The 17,832-nt window shown below is 32.5% G+C and overlaps 1 protein-coding gene across 11 annotated transcripts in view; it reads left to right on the top strand.

The window, feature by feature from the left end:
- ZNF280D (zinc finger protein 280D) overlaps positions 1-17,832 on the top strand; it is a 296,330-nt gene that overhangs the window by 263,353 nt on the left and 15,145 nt on the right. For all 11 annotated transcript variants that reach the window (XM_068552217.1, XM_068552226.1, XM_068552205.1 and 8 more), the window contains one exon: positions 10,487-10,532. In XM_068552217.1, coding sequence (XP_068408318.1) covers positions 10,487-10,532 — 46 coding nt within the window. The remainder of the gene's footprint in view (positions 1-10,486; positions 10,533-17,832) is intronic.

Genomic DNA, 17,832 nt, shown 5'->3' with positions numbered 1-17,832 from the left:
TTCTTTTCCTAACCCAGTAAATCTTTCTTAAGAGCTAATTGTTTGAAGCACGTATTAGTCATAAAATTAGATTTTTGGTGCCTGAAGCTCAATAAACTTATAGTTTTAGGGAATAGTTATGAATCCTAGGTTCATTTTAGTAATCTCTGTCTTTAAAAATAGTATAAATCGTATTTTCCCCTAAATTATAGTGCCTTATACTGACCACACTGTGGTTCATCTCATCTTTCAGCCCACATCTCTGATTTTGAGATCCTTCTACGGCCTCACTCTAGTCACTTTGGTATTTGCCCACCTGGAAGACCTTACCCTCCTCTACAAACATGGAGAAGCTACTGTGAATCTCTTTTTCTATATCATTTACTGAAATGTAGGAATCTACTGTTTTTAATCCTCCACACTGAAAAGTATCTTTATCCTTACTTCTGTGAAGTGTAGTGTTGGGAAAGGAGTACAGCTTTAAAATAAGGCAGTCCCAGGTTTAAATCCTGGTTGTATATCTAACCAGCTCTGTAGCCTTGTGAAAATTACTTCACCTTATCTTCCTCATTAGTGAAAGGTATGTAATAATTTTTTGCAGGGTGGCTGTAAGAAATAGAGATAATCTGTGGACATTAAATTATTAATTTAAATAATTCAAATTATTTAAATAATTAAAATTATTTGGCACTGGCCTGACAAAAAATGATCATTCAATAAATGCATGTTGTTGGTGCCGTTGTTGCTCTAGCTGCTGCTGCTGCTAATATTACTACTACGGATTACTGCTGTTCCTGCTGTTGCTCCAGCTGTTATTGCTGTTAGCACTGTTATTACTGCTGCTACTTACAGGAGACCCTGGGAACTACATATCAGTGGAATCTTCTCATCATTGAGAGTTTTAGTGGCAATCCACTGACTGTACTAACTGTACTGCGGTTATTTGTAATTTTGGCTCATAGTTCTTGGAGTATATTCCTCCAAACTGCTGGTTGGATGGCATTTTATTACAGTGTTCAGTTGCACCTCATATAATTGTCAGATGTCAGAATTTGATTGTAGTTCTGACTTTTCCTATCTGAAGACTGAAACAGGAAACACCCTTGTTGAAAACTGGTACATAATCCTCTCTGCTTAGGAGGAAAACTTTTATTTTTTTAGCTTACAGAATTTCTTTCTTAAAGAAAACCTTTTATTAATTATTGCCAGGCATTCATTTCTAGTCATCTTGACTACTTATCTAATACTACTAAACTTACGAAAAATGTGTAATTGTGCTAGTAAAGTGGCTCTTTCTTTTGTAGACCTTTGAAATGATTTTTTAAAAAATCTGCTTTTCTCAGATATTAGAAAGATTGTAACTCAATCATGGAATTGCTCTTTTCTATCTGTTTCTCCCTTATTTTCCCCTTTCTCCATTTTCTTCTGTATATCTACCTGGATAGATTAATTATTACATAGAATGGAAGTAAAGTTTTAAATTTTGCAAGGTTTGTTTTCTTGACAAAAAGTTGAGAATAGGTGTTTCCCTCTAGCACTCTTCAGAGCATAAGAATCCATAGTAAATCCATAATAACTCAAGCTTGGAAAACTTGGCTACTTATTGAAAGATGTCTATTTATTGACTGAATCAAATGTCCTAAATGCCACAGTTTGAAGTGATTTTAAAAGTTGATTTAGTTCTCTCAATGACTTCCAATTTTGTTCTAAGCAAAGTATAATGTAAGGGCACTGACTGGAGTCAAAATATCAGAGTTCCAAACCCAGCTCTCTCACTTTATGTTCAAGTTACTTCAGTTTATTCATCTGTAAATAATCTTTACATGGTTGTTTTGAAGACTTAAAAGAGATGTAAACTGTGTTTTATAGATGAAAATGTCTTTTATATTTTATTAAATTCCCCTAATTTAAAGAGTACTAGGAAAAAAATGAAAATGTAAAACTGACTCTCCTTGAAACTGTGAATTCCCCTCTTGTATTTCTGGCTACTGAACTTTATACTTAGCTCCAGTGCTAACTACATGGCTCTTTCATAGTATAATATAGATAACCCTTCCACATATTCATTGACAACAAACATTGATTCCCTGCCTTCTGTATGCAAGACTCTTTGTCAAGTGCTGGAAATGGAAACATGAATGAGACATAGTTCATGCCACCAGGGTAATTACAGAATAGGCAGTCGGAAATGGAGACACTGAATCTACATCTTCACAGGGCCACACAGTAAACTGATTTCATAATTATTTAAACCCCTAATACCATGTATATATTAGATTATGTGATTTTTGTGAAATGCTACACCAGAAGAGAATCTGGACTTGGTCCAAAGAGAAATACCACTGTATTATACCACTCTAAACTAAACCAATAAGTCATTAATTAGCTTTCATAAATGCAAGCAGAAAGTAAGCTCTTTTAAGAGCAGAATGGCAACCTTTTAAAAATGTTTTGTATTTGAAAATAATATTTCTGTTAAAAATGTTTACTTCTACTAACTCTATTTCCATTGAAGAATATGTAAAGAATCACTCCATTATTTTCCTGTGAAGTTCTGAACTTATTTGGAGGAATTACTGACTCTGGTCATAATCCAAGTTATTAGAGTCTTAAATGTTCAAAATGGTCAGAGTGTCTTCATTTCATATATTTGGTTTAGCAGAAAAAAGAAAAACTGATCTCCTCTATGAGATACACAGAATTTATTTTGGGTTTGTTTCCTTCTCTAACCTTTTGAAATGTAACTAGGATTGGAGGTAATGGGGGATCATGTCCTTAGATTCTCTTATCCTACCACGGACATTACTGTCTCATTACTGTCTCAAACCAAATCTTTAGTAACTGCAAGATAGTTTTTCCTTTTCAAAGTGGATGCAATACATTTGCCCCTGGTATGTAATTGCAAGTTAGCAAGTAGGAACTGTGTATCAAAATACAGTGGTTTCTGGCATTTTGGACTTCTGCCTTTGATAGCTGGTAAGCAGGAAGTAATGGGAAACCCATTGAAAGGGAAAGATAAATGAAACTTTGGTATAGTCCTTCATTTAGGGCAAATGCTACCAACTTCTACCAGTGTTTCTGAGGTTACTACCATTTTTTCAGTCTCCCGATTCTGAGGGTAGTTTGCGAATACATTATAAATTAAGTATTCAGGGCTTAATTCAATATTGCCAACAAAATAAAAAAATACCAAAATTATAGCCCGAGTCTGGCATTAGAATCTTCTGCCTCTACTGATGGTCTTATTTTTTGCTTCATATTTTACACACAAATATTTTGTTTCTCTTGATTCTTTGTCTTTGTCTTTACCTAGTTCTTTCCTCTGTCCATTTAGAATGATTTTTTACTCTATCTTCCCTGATGACCAAATTATAGCCACATCTTCAGAAGTGGGTAGATTATTTCATACTAGGGTAAATTGCTCAGCAATCAAAAACTAATACCTAATGTATTTTGTTTGAGGATGGGGGAGGTATGGCAGAAAAATCTCAAAACATTAAAGATATTTAGGTAAAAAGCTTTAAGAGCCTGTGTGGCACACTTAAGTAAATTCTGGACAGTAAGGTTAGATTCCTGATTCTACCCATGGCAGTAATAAGAGCTAACAATTATTGAGTACATACACTAAATGTTTTACATTTATCCACTCATTTAATTCTCACAAACTAATGCGATATGCACTGTTCTTGTCCCAATTTTGTGGATGAGACAACTGAGATACAGATAAGTCATTTGCCCAAGGTCACATAGCTGTTAAGAGCCTCAATTTAAATTATGGTAGTCTGTTTTCAGAGGCTAAACTAAGAAGTACTATAGTCTATTGCTTCCCTGGTTGTGCTTGTGGTTCCAAATGTACTTTCCTACTTTTACTATATAAAGTATGAGTAGCTGGATGGGCCTGAGCTTCAATGTGAAGACCCTTTGTTTCCCCAGGAGAGCAGGCAACAACTGATACAGTTGTAGCATTGGGACCAGAATCTAGCCTCCCAATCTTAGAGTAGCATTTCTATGATATATGAGCAGTAGAACATTTCAGCAAAACTGACATAAATCGGTCTATTAGTAAGATTAATTTGGCAATGATAGCGCAGCATGTTTTAGAGTGGAAAACATCAAGAGGCAGAGAGATCAGTTAAGTTTTTCACTTTTCCTGGCATGAATTTAAGGGAGCCTGATTTATAACAGGGGATTTGGCTGTGAAGAAATGCAGTGGAAATTTGAAGTAGAACCGGTTCTGTTGCTTAATGGATTTATTACTTTAGCATTTTTAGGCTGTAGATTTTTCTCATTTACAAGATAGGGGCAATTGGATAATATACTCTCTTAGGACTCAAGTCTAATTCTAATATACTATGATATTTTTGAATTGATTGAAAAATAAATAGTAAAATGCAGGGGTCATGTTCTGGTTGATGATTTGCGGGTTATTGGTTTAGAAGTGATTGTTGGAATTGTGCCAAAGGATGAGCTGTATAAGACTAAGTAGGTCTGAGCGGTAAATATATTTATATGAATGGCAGACATGTAGGGGGTCATGTTTGCTCTCCTCATTTACCTTTATCCAATTGGTACCTATATTCTGTTGGTTTTACTCTATCACCCTCCTAAAGCCTTCCTCTTCTTTGACACTCCTACTGCTTTACCTGGGACAGTCATTAACTGTCTCTTTTTTTTTTAAATAACAAAAATTTATTATTAATATGTTAAATCAATATTTCATGATAGAAAAATTATGTGAATGCAATGACATAGAAATTTCTGGGACTTAAAAGTAAGAAAAATAGTGATCAAAAGTTTTTCCTGCTATTTTTGAGCAGAAACTTCCTGTACTGCCTAGGGATCACAGCTGCATAAGCAAGCATTAGGACTGCAAGTAACTTTGAACTCTTTGTAGTTGAGATGCCATATGACTTCCCAATTTCTGTGGCCTTTTCATTGACTCTTTATGTGTCTAACCATTTTTTTTTTCTGAGTCAAAAACTAGGACCCATAATTCTGATAAAAGAAAGAAAAGAACACTTTGTTGTTCTTTTATCAGTCATTAACTATCTCTTATCTGGACTCCTTGTCTGGAGCTTATCCTCTTCTGATACTGCCCTTTTTCTTTCTGATGCACAAATCTTATACTTTCTTATTAACCTTAGAATAAAGTTCTTAGCACAAACGCTTTAGTGTAACAATCAAGATCTTTCCTAAAGTAGCCCTTGCTATCTCTTCAGTTGCATCTTTGACTACTCTCCCTTGTTCCCTACCTCCTAGTCATATGAGACCACTCAGTATCATATCATTGCTGTGTTTTATATTTCTTTGCTTTTCCTCCACCTTGACTCTCCTTTCCCTGCTTTGCTAACTCCTGCTCTTGCTGCAAAACCTTGTTCACTGTAGTATCTTCACTGCCTCCTTGCGCCTTTCTCCCTCATAGTGGCTCAGTCCTTTGTATAGCCACAATATACATGTCTCTTTTTTAGCACTTCACAATTCTGTAAACATTTGCTTCAATACATTTCCTTGACAGTAACTCCTTCACAGGAGGGACTGTGTCTTTGGACTGGAACTTTTAGCACAGTACCTAATGTACGTGCAACCTGGTAAATGTTTAGATCAATGATCCTTTCCACACATCTGTTAACACCTCTCAGAACAAACGGTCAGAAATGGTGCACTAGATGTTTTACTCTTATTTATTAGTATAATGATTACTATCCTAAATTTAATCTGGAATGGGTAACTGGAAGGTCTTGAGAACTGGTTGACCTTACTACTGGCTTGTTGTAAACCTTTTTTCAGCTTTTTAGTTTGCTTATAAGTATTTGCAAAGATTACATTTTGAAAATCAGCATTGAAATTTTTGGCTTTTAAATGTTATTAGAAGGAAAGAATGTGGTCTGATTGAAATGAATATGAGCGTTTTCCCTCTACCCCATTTATTTATAGTATGAATGAAACCTCAAAAGAATGCAATGATGTAATGTAACCAAAGTGCTCATTTTACATGTAGCTTTGGATTGGTCATGTGATCTGCAGAAAAATGCAAGTAGGGACATTTATTTTATTTTGAACTTTAGAGGGAAAGTAGGTTTACATACAGAAGAAAAATTAATTATTTGCAATCTTGATCTCTAATGGTTGTTGTTGAAATCCATAACCGTCAATCCTTCTGTTCTCCTTACATTGAAATCTTAAATAGTGTTTGTTTTAAATGCTATACAAAATTTTTCTATTAAAAAATATTGCAAGAATTCACAGGTGAAAAGTGTAATTATCTAATGGCAGGTCATTAGCTCAGAACTTTGAGCTTAGCAAATTTCACTGTCTTCTACCAAGCAATTGAGTATCTCAAATGATGACTATTTCAGCAGGCATCTTTAACGAATAAGATTAAAGGTAAGAACATTTTTTTCTTTTCAAAAGTGTTAATGATATATTAGTAGTTGTATTAAAATTTGTTAATGTCAAAGTATGCTTTTGTAGTTGCAAAAACATAGTGTACATTTTAATGATGAATTTATAACTCAATGAAATTTTATGTAGTGTGCTTTTCTAATTTTTTTTAGATTTATTTTTCTAAATATTTTCACTGGTTATTACAATTCTGTCCCTTGAACAGAATACCAGTATGGTTAAAACCACACAACAAAATAGGGCACATAAGCCTCTTATTGGTAGTTACTTCAATAATTTATTTTGTTCTCATCTACGAGTTTCTTAGTCAGTAAAATGAAGGGTAATAAAAACCTGTCACCAACCTCCCTTGCAGAGATATCAAGAAAATTCAGTTTCCCCAATTGAAATGCCAGCAATAATAGTAACACATGCTTAATAGCTTTCATTTTAATTACTGCATAAAATCAACTTATTAGAATAGCTATATGTGAAAATGATTAGCATGGTAATGTTTCTTCTGTAAGAATTTAAGGTCGACCTTTGATAACATTGTCAACAGTAAGCGGAAAAGGAAAATTCTTTTATAAAATATTTTTAAACTAGTTTGTAACCAATATGTTTTACAGTTTTTCAGACTGAGTTTAAAATTATTAAATGATTAGAAATAAAAATCAATTAATATCTACTTTTTGTTTCTTCCAACGAGAAACAGAAATTTTTCATGTTTTCTTACTTTATACACGTTATTCTTAAAGCAATTATTTTCCCATATAAATTATTAAAGCAGTGAAGTTGTACTGTACACTTGATATTATTTCATCTTTATGAATATTGTTCACAATTAAATACTGAGAGAATTACAAAATCTTTAACCCCAAAAATGATAATTTGTGCATTTTGTCAATTTTTTGTGCAAGTTTTATTAATTTAGATTTATTTAGCAAAATTAGTTGAAAGTTATTGTAAACACTGCCAATATAGTACTTATACAAAAAAGGACATGTTCTATTTTAAATTGTTTACAATTTCATGTAATAACTAAAATGTACATAAGTAATTTTACACAGTTATTATTAATATCTAGGAAGATAACATTTATAGACCTAATTTTTTAAATATGCCCTCAGAGAATGGATAAAGAGGGGTGTTTGCCATTGACATTGACATTGACATTTCTATCCTACTAGATGACTAGGGTTGACATTTCTATCCTACTAGATGTCTTCATTTTTGTCCATGAAATTTAAGTTAGTATAGCTGTTGCTTATGTTAAATATATTAATCCCTAAGTATAGATATTAAGCCTTCATTAAGTTATGAATCACTTAACTATTAATGGCATTTCTGATCAGGTAGTCACTCTACTTATGCAGATTAAAATTGTTTAATGTATAATATCACCAAATAATATTTAGTCATCAGCAGTTTAAAAGAAAGGTCCTTTGGTACAGGTAGTTTTTATGTTAAATTGACATATTGGGTTGGCCAAAAAGTGCCTTCGGTATTAAAGCAAAAATAAAAGACACATTTTTTATTTTCACCAAGAACTTTATTGAACAACGTATTCACCCTTTTGTTCCACTACCTTCTGCCATTTTTCAGGCAACTTCATAATTCCATCTTCCCAAAACTTTCTATCTTTTTGAGCAAAGAACCGTTCCAGGTGCCTTTTACAGTCTTCCAGGGAATGGAAATTTTTTCGATTAAGCGAATTTTGTTAAAGACCTAAATAAATGGAAATCCGAAGGTGCAATGTCTGGTGAATACGGTGGATGAATCAGAACTTCCCAGCCAAGCTGTAACAGTTTTTGCCTGGTCATCAAAGAAACATGCAGTCTTGAGTTATCGTGATGGAAGATTATGCGTTTTCTGTTGACTAATTCTGGACGCTTTTCGTCGAGTGCTGCTTTCAGTTTGTCTAATTGGGAGCAGTACTTGTTGGAATTAATCGTTTGTTTTTCCGGAAGGAGCTCATGACAGAGGACTCCCTTCCAATCCCACCATATATACAACGTCACCTTCTTTGGATGAAGACCGGCCTTTAGTGTGATTGGTGGTGGTTTATTTCGCTTGCCCCACGATCTCTTCTGTTCCACGTTATTGTACAGTATCCACTTTTCATTGCCCATCACAATTTGTTTTAAAAACGGAACTTTTTCCTTACAATTAAGTAGCGAACCGCATGCGGAAATACGGTCAAGAAGGTTTTTTTTGCTTAACTTACGTGGAACGCAAACATCAAAGTGATGAACGTGACCAAGCTGGTACAAATGATTTTCAGCGCTTGATTTGGTATTTTGAGTATGTCGGCCAACTCCCACGTGGTAAAACGTTGATTGTTCTCAATTAATGTCTTGATTTGATCGCTATCAACTTCAACTGGTCTACCCGACCGCGGAGCATCATCCAGCGAGAAATCTTCAGCATGAAACTTGGCAAACCACTTTGACGTGTTTAATCAGTCACAGCACCTTCTCCATACACTGCACAAATCTCTTTTTTGCGTTTCAGTTGTGTTTTTAGCTTTCTTGAAATAATAAAGCATAATAAGTTGAAAATGTTGCTTTTTTTCTTCCATCTTCAATATTAAAATGGCTGCACAAAAATTCACCAATTTTGGGGCTTCCCTGGTGGCACAGTGGTTGGGAGTCTGCCTGCCAATGCAGGGGACGCGGGTTCGAGCCCTGGTCTGGGAGGATAATGCGTGCCGCGGAGCAGCTGGGCCCGTGAGCCACAATTACTGAGCCTGCGCGTCTGCAGCCTGTGCTCTGCAACAAGGGAGGCCGTGATAGTGGGAGGCCCGTGCACCGTGATGAGGGGTGGCCCCCGCTTGCCGCAACTGGAGAAAGCCCTCGCACAGAAACGAAGACCCAACGCAGCCAGAAAGGAAGAAGGAAAGAAGGAAAGAAAGAAAGAAAGAAAGAAAAAGGAAGAAAGGAAGGAAGAAAGAAAGGAAGGAAGGAAGGAAGGAAAGAAAGAAAGAGAAAAAGGAAAGAGAAAGAAAGAAAGAAAAGAAAGAAAGAAAGAAAGAAAGAAAGAAAGAAAGAAAGAAAGAAAGAAAGAAAGAAAGAAAAAGAGAAAGAAAAGAAAAGAAAGAAAGAAAGAGAAAGAAAGAAAGAAAGAAAAAATGATGAGGACATGCCAAAAGGACATGTCCAACTTGGAAGGTCTTCCACTAGACAAAAATAGGACAATCTGAGAGCAAAATAAATAATGATAATAATGGATTGAATAAAATGAAAACCATGAATAAATTGAAAGTTTCATGAAAATAGATTATTTACATAATTAAAAAAAAATTCACCAATTTTGATAAGTCCTTTTTTATATGCACAGTGATACGATAGCTGTCACATACAATCTAACAAAATTGTTTCGAATGAAGTTAAAGACAACTAAGTGCTAATAGAGCCATCTTAAGGAAAAAAAACGAATGAACCTTTTGGCCAACCCTATATTTTGAAAGATTTTATAGATGACATATGCCTTTGTTACTGTTGTCATAAGTTATAATTAGTATTTTTTAGAAATCAAAGTTTAAACATTTATAGTTAATATTTGAGCTATGCTTATGAGGGTTTTTAAGAGACTACATTCTTCAAAATTCTAAATTTCTGTAATTTTACTACCTCTAAAGTAGGTTAATTGTAATATATATTGAAATGACATTACCATTTGAACTTTACAATAGATAAAATATTTATTTTCTCACAGTTTTTGAGTCCTATAGTAGTAAATACTGGTGCATATTATATATATTAAGCATATAACCTGCTTTCATTTTTTAAAGGGTAATTGTTTTTTTGAAACCGTTATACTAATGTGTTACATCTTTTTTAAAAATTGTACTTAACATAGAGAACATTAGTTAAGTGCTCCTGTTTTTAGAGAAGAGGAAATACATGTCTGTATTCATTTATTTAGAGCATATATTGAATCTACTGTTTATTCTCATGCATTTTATTTTTCCCTTAAAATATTTACAGAGATCATTTACTATTACAGTATAAATGTGCATTAATTTAGATTTACATTTAAATTATTTTAAGCATGCAAAAAACAACTTTCATATTTTTTGTTGTAAACATAAAATTAAATACTCAATACTTATTTTGTTTTCAAGATTAAAAAATGAAGGTCCCACTAAGGAACAAGAACCTGTGTCTGAGGTAAATTATGTTATATTTGATACCTCTTAAAGATTTATACATTTGAAAGTATTGTGGGTGTGATTTTTAAAACACTTCAATTCAATGTGTGTACGTCACTAACAATTACTGGTATGTTTTCAGAAAGAAAAAACTTGAGATTTTTGTTTTCATTATATATAAAAATATTTAACCCTCTGTAAAATTGTAAAGTGTTTTATTTTGACAAAGACATTATTATATTTCACTTGCCTGTTATTTAGTTCAACTAATAAGTAATGGAGATAAATTTATGACTTAAAAATTCTGAAATTATTAAAATATCAAACATTTGACACATTGGAAAATTAATCTTTTTAGAAGACTCTCAAAAAGATTTAAATAATTTTTAAAATAGAAATATTTTGAATATATATTAAATACATTTTAGCTATCTTAAACAGGCACTCTGAATATAACACTCAGGGTTATCATATAAATGTTACGTACTGGGCAGTCTAATGTATGAGGGTAGAAATAATTTTGCTTATGTATGTGTTTTCTTGGTGTCAGTTTTTGAAATATTGCTTAATGTTACTTGTCTCTTTCTGAGTATAATGAAGTGAGGCAGGTTCAGCATTTCTATTTTGTAGAGTGAATAAGTGAAACCTAGACAGTATCAGCCTTCTCCCAAGTGGCTTTCTTTTATCCCACGGAAAGTTTTCATTTGCTTGAAATGTTTTTAACTACAAATAAATGTCTTTACTAGATATAGGATTTCTTGGTTATCTGTTTATTCTTGAGTGAGTTTTGGTGTTTGTGGTTTTTGAGGAATCGGTACATTTTATCTATAATGTTGAATTTATATGTATACAGTTGTTTGTTGTATTCCCTTAATCTTTTAATGCCTGTGGGGTCTGCAGTGATAATCCTTTCTTTTATTTCCAATATCGATAGTTTGTGTGTTCTTTTTGTTTCTAATGTTGTCATATATTTTACTTTTTAACTAGGTTATAAAGACAGAATACAGTGTTACCATTTTTACTTTAAATCATCTTTTAGAGCAATTAAATACTTACAAAATTTTATATTCATCTTCATTTTTTCCATTTCTAGTGTTCATTTCTTTGTGTACCTCTTGGTTTCTTTCTAATATCACATTCCTTTTGCCTAAACAACTTCCTTTGAAATATCTCATACTGCAGATCTACTGGTGATTACTTCTTCCATGCTTTTTTCCTTCAAAAAAATCTTTATTTTTCATTTTTGAAAGTAATTTTTTGGTGAGTATAGAATTCTGGGTTAACTTTTCTTTCAGCAGTTTAAAGAAGTCATTTTATTGTCTCTTGGCATGCATATTTTCTGATGTGATGTCTTACTGTAATTTTTATCTTTGTTTCTATATATGTATATAATGTGTCAATTTTCTTTGGCTGCCCTCAAGATTTTGTCTTTATCTTTAGTTCTTATCAGTTTGAACATGATGTGTCTAAGTCTGGTTTGCTCAGTTGTTTATTTATACGTTTATGTATTTATGTATTTATTTTTGGCATTCGTCCTGATCGGTATTCTCTGACTTGTCCTGTATCTTCTACTTCTGGGGTTTCAATTTCACATATGTTATACCATTTGATATTAATCCCTGTTCTTAGATGCCCTGTTCTAGTCTCCCCATCCCCTCCTCCCCGCCTCCCGCCACACTTTTTTTTCTTAGTGTTTCAGTTTGGGTAATTTTTATCTATTGACCTATTTACAGATTCATTTTTCAGCTGTGTAAGGTCTACTGTTGAACCCATCAAAAACAGTTTTCATTTCTGTCATTGTGGTTTGTTTGGGGTTTTTTCCCTAGCATTTGCATTGATTCTTACAGTTTCTGATCCTTTGATAAAATTCCCATCTGATCATGCATGTTGTCCTCCTTTTTCTACCAAAGCATTTAACATATTAATCATAGTAATTTAAAATTTTCTGTCTGATAGTTCCAACAGCTGGGTTGTATCTAAGTCTGGTTCTGCTAATTGTTTTATCTTCTGACAGTGTACTTTTGTTTTTTTTCCTTTGCTTTTTCTGTGTATGTTTGGTGGAAAGCAAGACATTATGTGTAGGACTGAGATAAATAGTATTTATATCTGAAAATGGGCATGATTTTTCTCATGTTAGGCCATTAGTGTGGGATTTGGTCTACCTAGTAGTGAGTTGACTTGGGTTTTGTTTTTTTTTTAATCACTATGGTTACCCTCCATATACTGCCAAGTTCAATTCCTGTAGTATTTCCTTGTGCTTAGGGTGGAAGTTATATTACTGGAGGTTTTTTTCTCGGTATCATTGCTTCACACTCAGTTTTAGCCTTTCCTTGTGAGACTGAGCCACAGAGGTTGTCTCTCTCTCTCTACACTCTTACCTTTCTTCCAGCAGTACTGCTGTTGCTTCGTATTTGATGTTTGCTAGCCCAGTGGCAGGTGGTGGGGATTGCTGTGATGTTCTCTGTTGTTCTCTGTTTTTCTCAGACTCTCAAGCTGGCTCTGTGTCTCTGGGTCTTGAGAATAGATATGTTTTCTTCCATCACCCAGTTGGCCCATGTACCCTGGGGACAACAGGGTTTGCCTCTCTTCTTTCCAAATACATAAAAGCATGGACATGAAGAAAACTTCTGAATTCATCATTTCATAACATCATCCACTGATTCTTTCCCGATGCATTCATACTAGAATAAATCATCAAACTCTTACTTTCCTTTGATTGCCCTGTTGCATCTGTGTCAAGTAAAACCAACCTTTTCTTACATAAACCAACTTTCTTAAGTTTATTTTTTGTTAAAAGAAAAAAAGCTTATGCTAAAAATTTAGCAGGCCATAAGCAGAGTTAAAGGAAGCCATATTGAATGGAAGGCCACATAGAACAGTTTTGGTCTGGTACTTCTTTCAAATATATGTGGTGTGGATGGTCCCTCAAATAGACCCAGGTGTTTAAGTACACATGTGAGATGGTGGATAGCTTGAATTATTCTTCAAGATTTTGATCAGATGCATTGTAGTGGAATCAATGTTATACCCCAATAATATTTTCCTGTTGTCACTTTTTCATTTGTATAGTTTTACATTTCCTCTTTCAAAATTAATTCCTTTCATATGCTAGATTGTATTTGGAATTCATATTATATAGTGAGTTTCTGAAACAGTCTCTGTTCTGCTACTATGTATATTCTATACACTGCAACATTTTACTGATTTTATATCCTAATTATGTATATATATATATATATGTATATATATACCATAACTCTTCCCCTCTAGTCTGATGGTTAGTGTAGTTTCATTATAACTAAGTAGAGGGGTAAGAGAGAGAAGGTGGGTACAGATGCCTTTCTCTTTCGTTGCTTCCTTCAAGGCTTTTTAGGGAACACTTGATAGCATGTTCCAGGAATCTTTGTATTGCGAACAAAGATTAATAAAATTATTTCCCTATCCCCACGGTGGTCAAAATCTAGTAGGACAATTAGACATGAAAGAATTGTAATCCAGTAAGATAACTACCATATTCCAAGCATATCAGGTATGGTAGGTACACACAAGAGTCCTCTCAGGGTGACTTTATGGTGTTTTTCTCTCTCTTTTTAAAAATATTCTTTTCTCAATTCAAACATACACATAGTATGCAAAATAGAGGTTCCCTGTAATTTCACTAATGAAATGGCAAATTAACCCTATAGCCTATTTCTGTAAGACTACTTGGGGCCATCCATAAAGAATTTCTAAGGTTTTTGTTTTTCTCTTTTGTTCTGTTTTTATTGCTTTTTGCTTTGTAACTTTCAGACACTTGAGAGTTTCAGACTTTGTAAAATTACTTTTTATTTTTATCAAATTAAAAGTTAAAAATTTGTGTGGATAGTTTATCATAAAAGTAGTGACTCATCTCCCTCACCCTTTTCCATCCAACTCTTCAGAGGTAGCCATTTTCAACTCTTTTAGCTATTTGATGTAATATTTATCTCCATATTTCTAAATAATGTAACCAGATTTTTACTTGTCTTTTTTTCAACTAGGAGTGACTGTTACAGTAATTAAGAATTTGCTTCTCTAGACCACCATCCCTACTTTCCTTTATTCTCCCAACCTCAGCATCCCAGCCAGGGCCAGAATTAGAATGAGGCAAGTGAGACCTCACCTCTGGCAAAAAATTCAAGGGAGCTACAAAAAATTCAATAATCAGATAAATATTTTCTTTTAATATGTTTAAGAATAAAAATTAATGCAGAGTAATCCATGATGAACATAATTTCAAAATTGTAATTATAGACAGCATCCAGCCTTGCACTTGTATGACCCTGAGAGTCAATGCACATGGGGGACACAAGCACAGCAAGGTCTCACTTCTGCTTTTTTGATGGTCCTTGTTCAGTCATGAGGGAAGGTGACAAGTTGTTTTCATTGTTTGTAGCTTCACATGGTACTGCTAAGTAAAAGGTAAACTTTAATTACAAAAACATGTTTATATGATATTTTTAACAATATTATTAAGGGCACTAAGGTAAGTAATACAAATTTTATTTATTAATATATTTGACCTTTCATAAATAAATTTGATGAAATGTGAAAATTTTCTGAAAAAGTATTTTCTTACCAGGAAACTTTATACTTTCTTCACTTAAAACAGTGATAATTTACTGTTACTCACTTGTTTATATAAAAAATATTTTTCACTACTTTTTTTTCACCCCATTGGTCTGGAAACCTGGTATGTAGTTTTCTGTTGTTTATAATTATTGATTTTTGTATTTTTCATACAAATGTTTAGACCTGTTAAATATTATAATTTATATGAACTAATTCACATAAATTAAGTATTTATTATATTTAACTGAATGCATTAATTAAAAATAAATATATTTAAATTTATACTAAAATTCTTAAAAATGAATATGGCATTTAAAAACTCAAGTGGTCCATTGTTTAGAAGAAGAAAAATGCATGCAGAAGTTGACCAAAATTATACGGGACAGTAACAGGTTTGGTAGAAAAAAATATTCCAGCTACTTAAAATGAAATCTCTAACATTGACACTATTAGAATAGAATTACTATGAAATATAGAGTTAAATAAAGAATTTTCTTTGAATTGTGCAAAAAAGGTAAGATAATGGCATGTTAGAAATTTCAGAAGCTAGTGAATATAAACATGTGCAAGAAAATAGAAGATGCTATTTGAATTAAATGTTTAATTCTTCATCATGGCCACCACCTGTTTCTAATAAAGTAAAATGATTTTAATAGAGCATGGGACCATCCAAGGACAAGATGCAGATTGTAGAGTATGAGTTTCACATGGTGGGCAAAGATTTTCAAAAGATGGGTCTTCTAAAAAATTGTCTAGTGGTGGGTTAATTCATTGTGACTGGCTCATTTATTCCAAAGAATCCTTGTCTTTAGTTTGTTTCCTGTGCATTCTTTTTAGCAAAAATTACAACAGAATCAAATATTTACAACTCAAAAAGTGGTTCCTAAGATTGGAAAAATTTAAACAGAATTTGTGATAATGAAAAAATCATATTTCGTCATGATGCTTTTTTTAAATGGAAGTGTTTTTTAATGTATATTCAGACTGATAGTTTAATAGATGATGCTTTACAGAATGTGATAAAATATGTGTGATTTTACATATTGTATGCTTTGTGCAAAAATAATTTATCTCTCAAAGTATCACAAGAAATTATTGGAAGCTCAGATGCTGGAATGTTCTAAATTCAATTGAACTAAGGACATTAAAATCATATAGCTAATCATTAAAAATATTATGTGTTTCATTTGTATAGTAAAATTCAAAGCAAATTTATAATGTTATTAGGAAATCATGTTAAATCTGAAATACTAGGAAGAATAAAAGAAGCAAAATAATTTTTCTTACTTTTTGATTATAAACCAGATATAGTACATCATGAATTAATGTTTATGATTAGTAGGTATATTTACATTAAGAATGATGTCATTGCAAGAGAAGAAAGTTTTGACTTAATTGCAACAAAATTAAAAACTGGATTAATTATATCTCAATAAAGCTGTTATTTTTTAAAAAAGCTAGATATGGTCTAGCTTATCACATTATCAGTAAGTTAGCAAAAGTTGATACTTATGTAAAAAAATTGTCCTGGCCAGGATATGATAATGGAATAGATATGACACATGTATACAAGTGTGTATAAGCCAGTATTTCTCCCCCAAAATAATTATGCCAAATTTGTGCCTTGCTCAGCTCATAATCATAAGTTAATACAAAAAATGCTGCATTTGTGAATTCAAATATGATCATCTTTTTTTTAGTATTGTACAAAGGATACATATTTTAGGACTGGGGTAATACAGTGAGCAGATGGACTATTCTTGTCAATTCTGAAAACAACATTAAAATCACAGATACCTGATGGGCATCAAGATTAAATGCAATCAAGATGCTTGATACTTTGCACACAAATTAGAGATGTGTATCAGATATGAAAAGATATAATATCAAATGTCAGAATATATTATTTTGAGGTCAAAAGCATCTTGGTACAAAAATACTACAGATTTTTACACATTATATGGGATGGTATTTTGAACAAAGTGGCAAAAGTTTAATAAAGCTTTACAGTTAGAAAGCATGACCATATATAAAGCTCCATGCTTAATAAAAATCCTATTCCTTTCCTTACCACAAATGAAAGTAATTTTGAAAGTGTGTTCAATGAATGTAAAACTTGAGCAAGAGATGTGAATATTCTTCCTGAATTTGAAAATAAGTGAAAAAGAAATTGGAAATGCATGAATCACTAAATGAGAGTATTGATAATTATGGGAAAAGTGCTTTTCAAGTAGACATTAGGTTATAAATGACCTAACTTCATATTTGAAATAGATATATGAAAAATGAAATGTCTTCAGATTTTGAACTTTTAAACTGGAGAAAAGTTATTTTCTATAGATTACATCTGATTTACAAAAAGCAGCTACTGACCCAGTTTTTAAATATTTTGACAATTTAAATTCTATAGAAATTTCATGTGGAATTGTTTAAAACAACATACAATATTAATAAATTGTGGTATAATGTAAGCCTTATATTTGGGTCTTCTAAAACTGATTAACAAAGTGGTGTTCAAAATTTTAAAGTAATACCAGCCACAGTAGCATCCTGCAAAAGAAGTTTTCAGTAAGCTGAAGTTAATTTAAAATTATTTAGAATTGTCACTTGGTCAAGAGAAATTGCCAAGCATGGCAATTTACTTATTTGAAACAAGATAAGAAAAGAATTAGACTTTGAAAATGTTATTAATGTGCTTGCTTCCATTAAAGCCAGAAAAGTAAAATGAT

The sequence above is a fragment of the Eschrichtius robustus genome, chromosome 1 (genome assembly GCF_028021215.1).
Source record: "Eschrichtius robustus isolate mEscRob2 chromosome 1, mEscRob2.pri, whole genome shotgun sequence".
Classification (NCBI taxonomy): domain Eukaryota; kingdom Metazoa; phylum Chordata; class Mammalia; order Artiodactyla; family Eschrichtiidae; genus Eschrichtius; species Eschrichtius robustus.
The sequence above is the reverse complement of the archived record's forward strand: the minus strand, read 5'-3'. Positions and strand labels throughout refer to the sequence as shown.